Source organism: Merops nubicus, unplaced genomic scaffold, assembly GCF_000691845.1.
Source record: "Merops nubicus isolate BGI_N331 unplaced genomic scaffold, ASM69184v1 scaffold30312, whole genome shotgun sequence".
Lineage (NCBI taxonomy): Eukaryota > Metazoa > Chordata > Aves > Coraciiformes > Meropidae > Merops > Merops nubicus.
In genome coordinates this window covers 401-11,839 of record NW_008593337.1, presented here as the reverse complement: position 1 = coordinate 11,839, position 11,439 = coordinate 401, and the positions used below count along the sequence as shown (strand labels likewise).

General features: G+C 53.1%; 1 protein-coding gene across 1 annotated transcript in view; it reads left to right on the top strand.

Annotated features, from left to right (window-relative positions):
• Positions 1 to 1,069: 1,069 nt before the first annotated feature.
• Positions 1,070 to 11,439, top strand: part of LOC103768286 (proprotein convertase subtilisin/kexin type 6-like) — a gene marked incomplete at both ends in the record, with an annotated part of 10,704 nt that continues 334 nt past the window's right edge. The window contains 6 exon segments of the mRNA XM_008935427.1: positions 1,070 to 1,174; positions 5,701 to 5,811; positions 6,423 to 6,566; positions 7,172 to 7,248; positions 7,892 to 7,941; positions 7,944 to 7,964. Of these exon segments, the coding sequence (XP_008933675.1) occupies positions 1,070 to 1,174; positions 5,701 to 5,811; positions 6,423 to 6,566; positions 7,172 to 7,248; positions 7,892 to 7,941; positions 7,944 to 7,964 (508 nt within the window).

The following is an 11,439-nucleotide window of genomic DNA, read 5'->3' as shown; positions in this document are numbered from 1 at the left end:
ACGGGGGCTGCCACTGCCTTCCTGCAGCTTCTAGCTCCTGGCCTTGGGACAGAGGAAGAAAACCAACCTTGGGGAAAAGGGAATTTATAGCAGAAACCAAATTTGTACCAAAACTGTGGGACCTGCGTGCCAGTGAGTGCAGCTTTTGGGTGATGCCCATCCCTGTGGCTGTGAATTCCTGTGGGATGCTTGTCATGCAGGGCCTGCCCGAGATCCCCTGGCTTGTTGGGTAGCCCCAGGATCTCGTCCGTGCTTTTGGGATGGAAAAAGAGGAATGGCTGTGTCTCCAGCTGCTGGGATGGGAGGGCTGGAGGCAGCACAGCCACCCCCGGGGCTTGGCAGGGTGGTGTGGCTGGCACCGTGTTTTCCCACAAACGTGGGGTAGTTCAGCTCTGTGCAAGGAAAAAAAAAAGGGGTAAAAACCTGTAAAAGAGCAGCACGGGGCTTCCCTGAGCTGAAGGCAGCTGGTGGGGCTGCCCTCCCAGCTCACCTTTGCTCCCAGGCTGCTGGGGAGGGACTCCAGGCTGGGGCATCCCTTGGGAGGAATGGTTGGTTTGCTTGGAGATGCTTTTTTTAAATTTATTTTGACTCCTGCTGCCATCCCTGACTCCAGGTTAGACACATTTCTACCCTGTGCTCCCCCGGGGCTATCAGGGTCCCCCCTCACCTCTCCTCCCAGGGCTGGTCTCAGTGCTGGGGCGTGGGGTGGGGGAAGGCAGCAGGGCTGAGGCACAGCTCTGGCTCCACTGCGGCTGCTGAGCTCATTTGGAGCTCGTTATTTCAGCTCAGGAGCTGATGGAAGGCAGTTTGAACAGATGCATTTAGCGGGTAAAAACTCACAAAGAGGTTTTCCAGGCTCTGTTGTGCCAGTGCAGGGCCCGGCCACCAGCACCATTTGCCATGGCACCGGGGTTAGTGCCAGGGTCCCTCATCCATCCCTGAACCCTGCCTTTGTCCCAGAGCTTTGTGTGAGCACCGATGCACAAAGGGATGCTGCCAGCACTGAAAGGAGGGGGGAAACCACAGAAAAACATCCTTTTTATTTTAATAATAAAACCTCTTTTTGCAGATTGGCAGCTTGGAGAACTACTACCACTTCCACCACAGCAAGACGTTCAAACGCTCCACGCTGAGCAGCCGGGGACCCCACAACTTCCTCCGCATGGACCCCAAGGTATGGGGCTGGGCAGCCCGGGGTCCCCCAGCCTCTGTGAGGGTCAGTGGGATGGGGGTCCCTGCTATCCCCCCGGAGGAGCCTGTTGGCTTGGGCTGGGTCAAGCAGGAGCCCAAGCCTCTCGCAGTGATGTGTTATCCTTGAACCGCAGCCCGGTGCGTGCGTGGGGTGACTCACTGGGCGCAGGGACCTCGGGGGGTGAGGAGAAACACTCAGGAGTGACTAAACCTTCACATCTGCCCGAACACCGAGGGGAGGAGAAGAGGGTGGGGGGAAAAGCCTTCCGGGGTAGAGAGGCTGTTGCATGTGCGGGGTGTTGATCCAGTTGCCACAACACTCCCTGCCTCGGTGGTTGCTATGTGTGAAATCCTTGGCAGGAGTTCTGCAGTGCTTCTTCCTCGAGCAAGCATCCAAAAGGCATTTTCAGTGCAGCTGAACTGATAAAAGTAGTGGGGAGTGGGGGACAGGCAGGACCTGGGGGAGCTGGGCTCTCGGGGTGGTAGGGAAGGGCTGCAGCTCTGCCTCGACTGTCCTCCTCCCTCAGCTCCTGCCAGCACCCCGGCCTTGCAAGATGCTCCTTCTGCAGGGCAGAGGAAGGGTTAACGTGTGGGGAGGGTCTGGGTTTTGAGGGGAGGGGGAAATAAATGCAGAAAAGCCACTGTGGTGAAGGGGCTGCTGGTGTTTGTACTGATACTCACCCTTGGGATGCTCTTCCCCCAGACAGTTCCAACCCGCTTGGCAACAACAGGTCCCAGCCCCACTTCTCCAGAGCTGCACAGCAGCCCTGCTTTCCCCTGCCAGCCAGCTTCCCAGGGGGATTTGCTCTTAAATATTTGGTAGCACATTTCTGAGGAGCTTCCTCACTGGTGGCTGCAGTGCACTGGGAGTGTGCTGGGCTCTGATGGGTGCACAGGCATCCCAGCAAGTCAGGAATTCAGCTCTCCAGTTGAAATACCTCCATTTAAATGAGTCTCCTTATAGTGCAAACCAAATCAATTGGCTTTCAGTCTTATTAACATTTACCTTATCTTGCTCTATGGACTGCAAACTACAGCAATTAGTTCCCATTCTCTTAATCCTTCCTTATCCTTTGGAGTTCAAGACCTCTTGGAATGTGTCACCTCTCCCCCTCTCCCATGCACATTTGCAAATCGTTCTGGGGATGCCTGGGGTTTGGATGGTACTGGCTTAGCCTGAGGGACTCGGGAGGACAACCCCCTGAGGCACAAAGAAGCTGGAACTGGAACAGAAATCTTGCAGAAATCCAGAAGAACCAGCAAATTGATCATTTGCAGATGGTGGGTGGCTCCTGCCTTCTGGGGCTGTTGTTTCCAGTGCCATTATATTATTGGTTGGCTCTGCCGAGGGGGCACAAGAGCCAGGTCCCAGGAAAGGGGCTACAGCCAAGCTCTCCATCCTGAGGATGTGGATGGCTGCAGAGGGGGAGACCCAGGGGACACAGGGCAGCACCCAGGGTCCTGGTGCCTGTGGGACCACACAGCTGCTGAGCTCCCCTCTCACCCCAAGAGCCCCCTGAGGTGGCTCTGTTTGGGGCTGGTATGAGCCAAGTGAGCTGGCGGATGATGGGAAGGGAGGAGGGATGCAGCAAATCCAGCAGTTCTGGGGACAGGTCATGGTGGCAAGAGGAAAAGATGTGGAGGGGCAGAACAGGGTCAGGTCGTGCTGTGCTGCCTCTCCTGCAGGCTCCACTTGCAGCCTTTGTTGCTGTAAACTTCCCTGGCTCACTGGGATACTCACCTGTTGGTCCTCACAGTGTTTGAGCCTTCAGCCTCTGTGCTCCCATCTCTTAATCATCATTGGGGGATGTCACAGCCTCAGTTCCTCTGCATCTGGCCACACACTGTAGCAAAATCAACCCAAACTAAACTACTCCTTTTGTGCTTCATGGCAAACATGCTGGAGTCATTTGTCATAGAATCATCTAGGTTGGAAAAGACCCTTAAGATTGAGTCCAACTGTTAACCCAGCACTGCTAAACCATGTCCCTCATCACCAGCTCCCCAGGATCACCCTGATGTGCCACTACTCTACCCAAATAATTACTCTGTTTATACCCTATTAGGATTTCTCCCCTTCCAACTTGTTCTTTTCATCCTTTTGCTGTGTATCTCCACATCTCTCAAACCTGCCGGGTCCTGTTGGGGCCATGAGTGGCTCCTTCAGCTTCAACCTCTTCTCCATGAGGCCAGGTGACCTTGGCAAGCGTGTGGTCCTGGATCTCCACTTTAATTCCTGCACATCCCCTGGCAAAATTGAAGCTGTTGCTTTTCTGGAGCTGTGGGAGGAGTTGTGTTGTTAAACCTGTGCTGGTCATCAGGTTTGGTGGAGCCAGCCTGGGTGGCTGAATCTGGGCATCACCCACTGAAAATTTCCAAATAAGGGGGAAAATGAAAAGCTGTCCCTCTGCTTCCAGCGAGGACACAGGGCTTGGCTCAGTGATACCTGTGTCTCCTCACAGGGTCCTCTGGTGCCTCTCCTCTGATTAGGGCTTGCAGGGATGGACCTGGCACAGCCCAGGCTCAGGACTGTGTTGCAACAGTTTTGGCCATTTCTAGTAGGAAAAAAAAAAAATAAAAATTCTTATTTATTATTTCTGAGAAGCTTTTCCCCCACCCCAGCTGAGTGATGGAAGGGGATCAGAGTTTCACAAGCCACGGTAGCCATCACAGGGTTGCCCCAGGCTCCTTCTCCCTTGCCTGCTGTTTTCCCACAGCAGCTGCATCAATTTAGCAAACCCCCCCCTGAAATCAATGCTGTGCCACTGCTGATTTCTGTGTCCACCCAAGACTCCTCCATCAGCTCCCAGCTGGAAGCACTGGGGTCGATCAGGATGGTGGAGAAGATGAAGCCATCCCTGTGAGGCACCACAGCAAAACCTGTGAAATCCCACATCTTCCCAGTTTTTTTTCCTGCAGCCAACAAAGCCACAGGGAAGGGCAATAGCTGTGGCCCAAGCAGTGAGATTCACAGTAATGCTGCCAAGGAGTGCTGCTTTAAGGAGAAAAGATGGATATTTGGGCCATATCCTTTATTTAATGGCTGGTTGGTGTTTGGTTCTTTTTTTTTTAACTAGCCCATTAAGTTGTATATTTGCTCCTAATGCTTAAATGCATCCTTCTATAAGTAAAGCAACGTGCTGTCATCAGCCAAGGCAGCATGCAAACTCATTTTTCTATGAAAAATGTATATTTTTTTTTTTCCCCTTTCAACATTTTTTTTCCTTTCAAATATATATGGTTAGGCTGGAAACTGCCAGGTTTCTGATCTGCACAGCTCTCCATCCAAGTGAAAAAGCTGTAAACTCTGCAAGAGGAACTCGTTCAGCAGACAGTTTCACACAAATGAGCCCAGCAAAAAACTTGCCTCTGAGATTTTTATTCTTTTTGTTACAAAACCTTAGTCACAAAAGGAGAAGCATCCCTGTTCCCAAAAGACCCATGGGGAAGGTGGTGTCTGGCGAGGAGGGGTGTGCTGCAGAGCCCTCCCAGCTCGTCGCCTGTTGCCTCCCTTCCACCCCCAGCATCAGCACGTGCAAAGATTTGGTCTATAAACCCTTTTTACAGCCTATTTTCAATAAATTGGGGCTTGATCTCTGCGCTGAAGGCGGGAGAGCCCTTTTTGTGGGCATTAAAGGGTCTGGAGGGGGAAAATGCTTGTGTGGCTGCTCCTAACCAGGCACCTTTGGCAGCTCCTGCCACAGCAGTGCAGGCAAACACTGGAGTTTCCCAATCCCAGCCTTTTCCGGCCCTTTTCCCGTTTGATCTCCTCGCATGTCATGCCCCACTGAAAAGCAAACAAATGTCAGAGCACTCGGCCCCAAGGCCACCTCACCCCCAGCCAGTGCCAAAAATGCCTCTCTGGAGCTGATGAAATCCCTCGAGACCTGCCAGGGCAGCGTGGGGATGTCTTGTGTTTGTGGGAAACGTCTCGTGCTTGAGTAAAGCCCCCCCCCTTCCCAATTTTCTTATTTTATCAGGAGCTCAAAGGATGAGCAGCCCTGGAGCCTGGTGAGGAAGTCTCAGGGCTGAGCTGCTGCTGTTGCTGCCTTCCAGCCAGGGAAAAGGATCAGCCCCAAAATTAAGCCAAGCACCTGAGTCTTCTCCAACACTTTGTCTAAACACTGAAATATGTGGTTTGACTCCAGCGGGACCTCGGCATGTGCTTCTGGGCTTCATTAAGCTGGGGGGGTTTAGGCACACGCTTGGAGGTGACGTTATTTGTGCCTGAGGGTTTTGCTGCACTGGGAGAGGAGTTTGGTCCTTGGCTTGGAGCCCACAAAGAGCTGTGCTTGCCTTGTCTGTCTGTTCATCCATCCTTCCTCCCCAAAAAAACTGGAGCTGCTCTCTCTGCAGCAGCTCTGGATGAGGAGATAGAGGTTTGCCAGAGCATGAGGTGATGCTGGGATGGGTCCAGGTTGTGGCTGGCAGCGATTCCACGTCCCATTTCATTGGGCAATGCCCAGCTCCGTGCCCACGGGGGATGCTGACCCCCAGCTCTGCTTGCAGGTGGACTGGCTGCAGCAGCAGGAGGTGAAGAGGCGGGTGAAGAGGCAGGTCCGAGGTGACCCACACCCCCTGCCCTTCAACGACCCGGTGTGGCCCAACATGTGGTACCTGGTAGGTATCTCCCCACTGCCACCCCACGAGGAACCTGCTGCTTTACGGGGGGGTTAATGTGGTTTGAATCAAACGTGTTGCCAGTCCTTGCTCAGCATGGCCAGTAAGGAAACATCAGCACATGTCCTTGGCAGCAGGATTTTAAAATTGTGGATTAATACACGAGATAGTCTAATTTGGAGTGTTCCACCATCATTAGCAGCCCTTTGTTACGGTCGGGAGCAGCACCGCTGTGTTTCACCCATCCAAAAGCTGCAACCATCCATTTGCAGTATCATTTTTCTCCTGCCTGCTTCATCGATCTGTATTTGACAGGGAAATTCATTGAAAATTAAGTGGAGAAAGGAAATGAGCACTTCAAAACCGAAGAGCCCGCAGTATTTGAAATGGAAGAGAGAAAGAATAATAGGGAGATAGCGTTGCCTGGATTAACTGCTGCTGGATGGCTTTGATCTGTGGAGCAAAGTTATAACAAATCTACAAGTTATATGGCAGAGGGTGGGATATAAATATATTTTCTGGTTGATTAAATGGGCTCCCAGCCTGGCTGCTCACTCTAGATGGGCTGAAATGGGGTTGCAGCCCTTTTGCAGCTCTGTTTCTCCCCGTAGCACTGCAGCGACAAAAGCAGCCGCTGCAGGTCGGAGATGAACATCCTGGCAGCCTGGCAGAGGGGCTACACTGGCAAAAACGTGGTGATCACCATCCTCGACGATGGTATAGAGAGGAACCACCCCGACCTCCTGCAAAACTACGTGAGCTGGGGGCTGGGCGGGCTGGGGCTGGATGGGCTGGGGCTGGTCCTGGCGGGGAATTGATTTCTGGAGAATTTCAGCAAATAAACATAGCTTAAGCCTGTACGTTGGGAGATTAGGAGAAAAAGTGTTTGTTGGTTTTTTTTTTTTTTTTCAAAAAGCTGGAGATGTTTTTAAGAAGGAAATGAGGTTTTTAGGCAAGAAGATTTTGGGGAAACTCCCTTTGCAGCTGCCTGGGAAGCAGCCACCTCCCCTTGACTCTCCAGGGAAGAGGCAAAAACCTGCACGAACCAGCTCAGCCCCGGCTCAAAGCCTGACTGGCCGTGACTGCAGTGGGGACAGTGCTGGACCCAGCAGGATTTGGGGTTCAGAGGAGCCATCCCCATGGTAGAGGGTTGTTTCCCCTGGGAAACGCTCAGATCTGCAGCCCAAAGCTGTTTATTCTCAGCAAATAGAAACTAAGGGGAAAATGGCATTTTCTGCCTGGCTTGGCTCTGTGGGCCACCACGGTGGCTGTGGGCAAAGCAGAACCATGCCACTGGCAGAGCCAGTTTGTCCCACGCTGTGCTGGCAAGTGGCATCTAATGGTGGCAACATCTTTTCAGGACCCTCTTGCGAGCTACGACGTCAACGGGAACGACCACGACCCGACCCCGCGCTACGACGCCAGCAATGAGAATAAGTACGTGATGCTGGTGGCTGTGGAGGTCTTGGGGGGGGGGGTCCTTGGGACTGGGTGTCCCCCCTGGGGTGCCTTCCAGGTCCGTGGCTTTTCCCCATTGCTGCAGAAGGTGCCACGTTAAGAGCTTTGCACAGAGTCGTTGGGTTTAATGCAAATCCAGCCCGTGGCCACCAGGCTAGTTGCTAAGGAAGCCTTGAGCCATGGAAGGATGCACAGGGGGGTCCCTCACCGTGCTTGGGGGTGAACCACAACGTGGGTCAGGCTGGGTGGCTTAGATGTCAGAGCTGGGATGCACTTCCTGGGCTTTGGCTAAAGCAAGATGGGCACATGGTGGCAAAGCAACACGAAATGGAAATGGGAATGCAAAGAGCAGGTTGAATGGAGACTCAAAAGCAAAGAGCAGATTACGTTGTGGTGCAAGATGCAAAGAACAAATTGCACCGAGGTGCAGGATGCAGAGAGGGAGTTGCCTTTAGGTGCAAAAGCAAAGAGCAAATTGCTTTCTGTGTTTAGCTGAGCCCTTGCTGCGGGCTCTCAGGACACTTTCCTGCACTGCCCCAGCCTCTAGACGGGTCTCTGGGTGCTGGGGGGGGGTGGCTGTGGGGACCCTTTGCCAGGGGCTGACGGGGGGTTCTCGTTGCAGGCACGGCACTCGCTGCGCGGGGGGGGGGGCAGGAGCAGCCAACAAAACTTTTTTTTCAACGCCCGCATCGGAGGTGAGCCCGGGGGCTGGGGCCTCCCCTGCCCTCCTCCAGCCCCACGAGGGGCTCCCACTGCAGGGGCGGGGTGCTCTTCCCCCCAGTATTGCTGGGAGAGTGTCCTCCTTGGTGCCCCGGCTGTAAGGGGTCCTCGGGGGGGCTTGCAGGGAGGATGGGAGACATGGGGTGCAGGGGACCCCAGCTCTGTGTATTTTGGGGTGGAACTGCTTGGGCTGCAAGCCCCTTGGATCAAGGGTGTGGTGGTTTCACTCCAAAAGTTCACAGCTGCTCTCAGGGGGGTTGTCCTTCTTGGGGTGCTCATTTGCTGTGGTCGGTGCTGCTGGTTTGGCTTCAGAGCTGCAGTCACTCGTTTGTGAGGTTAATGTCTGCTGAGAAACCATTTGGGGGGGGTCTGGGGAGACCCCTAAAATACCCTGATGGGGAAAACACTGAGAAGGTGGGAGGCTGGAGCTGTGTGGAGTGGGAGGACTTTTGCATGTTCCCTCAAATAACAGGATGGGCAGGAAGCAAATGAATCCTTATCACCAAAGTGGACCCTGATGGTAATTAGCATCTCAGAGTTCATTTGCATTAGCCAGGCTGGTTTGAGCTGGGGCTGTGCTGGCCAGCCCAGGCTGGTCTAGCGACCATGGATGGGGGTGTTGGGGCTGGGGGAAGTCCAGTGTCCCATCTGCATGGCTGGTGGGACCATGTAGTGGACAAATGCCTGGAGCTGGGACCTTGCTGGGGGTTTTAGCCCTGGCCCCCAGCACTGCTGGAATGGGAGAGGGGCTTTTACTGCAGCCCCTCCTCCCACCACAGGCTGGGACAAGTCATGTTCAAGAGCACAGACCCCCCCCAAGTGCCTGTGAGTGGATTCGGGGCTTAATTCCTTCTCTCAGCTTGGTCATCCTGGCTGTATAAGAAGCAGTTTTTGTTAAGAGTTGTGTCTGTATGGGAGTGGTGCCCGTGGGGAGTCCTGCTCCTGGCCAAGCACCACCAGCTGCCCTGCACTGGGAATATCCCCTGAGGGAAGAAATAACCCTGGTGCTGGTGAATGAGGGAGTGGCAGGGGCTGTAAAGGCTGTGGGACATCCCCCATCCCCTGTGCCCCTGCACATGGGATGGCTTCTTGCTTCTTAGAAGCTTCTTGCCTTTAAAAAAACCATCTCCAGGCATGCCCCAAGCAGCAGCAGAACACGGCAAAGGAGTTTTGCATCCTGCAGGATCAGGCCATTGTCTTCATGCTCCTTTTCAAGCCCATTTCTCTGCAGCAGCTGTGGAGACAAGTGTTACTTGCTGACTTTCTAATGACCTGTGGGTCTCATTTTCGTTTGGTTCCTTTAATCAGTGCCTTACCTTGGGGGTGTGCTGGGGAGGAGATGAGTGAGACAAGGCATCTGGCAGAGGGTCGTGAGCTCCCCACAAGGTGAATGGGCAAAGTGAGGAAAATAAAGTCCATGGCTGTATCAACTTTGGGATCATGGAAGGAAATGTGCTAAAGCTGCAGCGAGGGTGATTTTAGATGGATTACGCAAATAAAGCAGCGATTAATGAGCAAGGCTTGTTGGGGAAGCCTATTTGTCACACTTGGAGAGCTACCATCTCATTCTACTGGCTGCTCTTCAGCGCTCTTGCGTTGCTTTTCATTTGCTCTGGGCAAAAGACATTGCTGCTCAGGAAACAAAAAGGGCTCCTGCCATCCCTCCTCCTCCTCTCCCCTCTCCTGGAACGCTCGCCTCCGAGGCTGGTATTGCTCCCTGCGTGGCAACGAGCTCATTTATTCTGCAGCATCCTTCTCTGCTCCTTCTTGTCCCCCATTATTTAACTGGAGGCTTCCTGCATCGTGGGTGGTTATCGCTGGGTTGGCTTTGAGCTGATTTTGGGCTGTTTCGGCCTGAATTTGAGCTAAATTTGAGGTTGCTTTGGCTCCACTTAGACCTGACTTTGAGCTAACTTTAGGCTGACCTGGAGCTACATTTAGCTTGGCTTGGAGCTGGCTTTGGGCTGACTTTGGGCTGTTTGGGGGCTGACTTGAGCTAAATTTGGGTTGGCTTTGGGTTGACCTAGACCTGAGTTTGAGCTACTTTTAGGTTGGCTTGGAGCTGGCTTTGGGCTGACTCTGGGTTGTCTTTGAGTTAGCTTTGGGCTGACTTTGAGGTAAATTTGAGTTGGCTTTGAGTTGACTTAGACCATACTTTGAGCTAACTTCAGGCTTCCTGGTGAACGTGCCCACATTAGCAAGCACCAAAACCCATCCCTTGGCTGATTTTGGTTGCAGCACCACAGCCAAGTGCAGCTCAGACACCAGGCTCAGCTTTTCACCCCTTCTCCTCACGTCTTTTCGTTAACATGAAAAAGAGAGGAAGTTTTGGGGAATTACTTTGCTCCCTGGATTTTATATTTCTAAGCTTGTTTTTGGCTGGTAGAGGAGACAGCATCACAAAGAGATATTTGAGTTGACTGGTGTCCAAAGTGCAGCTGCAGCTGTAATGACATCTGCCCACATTTGTTTGCTTTAAGAAAAAATATGTGTGGAAGGGGAAATGCATTTTTACAAACCGGACTCTCCCTGGTTGGCAAAATAATGATGCTGAAATTTCCAACATCTCTTCTCCTGCAAGGGCTGTTTCTGGGCAGCCTTTTGGGGGGCTTGGCACCCTCTGCACAATGTGTAGAGGGGGGAATCTGGCAGGGAAAGGGCAATGGGGAGCCGAGGAGGGTTGCAACCCTCATGTTGCAGCAGTTGGAGGCTGGGGATGAGCAGCTTTCCTGGTGAGAGCTGGTGGGCTCTGCCTGCAAAATGCCCTGGCTGGTACCTGCTGGCATTGCCAGTTGGAAAAAAGTGAGGTTATACCAGCTGGCAGCTTCATCCAACCATGGGTTGGGGTCCTGGCTCTGATTTTGGCTGCATAAACTGCAGCCTGGGGCTTCTCATGGGGCTTTTCTGCATCCCAGGCACTGCTGGGATCAGCTGGGCAGTGATGGGGCTCAGGGATGGTCCCAGTCAGCTCCGCTCGTGGGGAGAGTCTTCACCCAGCTGATGTGCCCAAAGCTGGGGGGCCGTGAGCGTTCAGAAAACATGGATATCTTCCAGATGGAGAAATCATTCAGCTAATTAATTAAAATGAGGGGAAGCCAGGTTTTTGGCAGGGGGATTTTGCCACCGGGAAATACAACACCACTCCCACTGCCCTATCCCTGACGGTGGAGGGGAAGTGAATTTTAACACCCCCTCCTCCTCCATCACTTGCCACGGAGCCGGCAACACCAAAACAAAACATGGATATCTTCCAGATGGAGAAATCATTCAGCTAATTAATTAAAATGAGGGGAAGCCAGGTTTTTGGCAGGGGGATTTTGCCACCGGGAAATACAACACCACTCCCACTGCCCTATCCCTGACGGTGGAGGGGAAGTGAATTTTAACACCCCCTCCTCCTCCATCACTTGCCACGGAGCCGGCAACACCAAAACCTTCCCAAAATAGCTC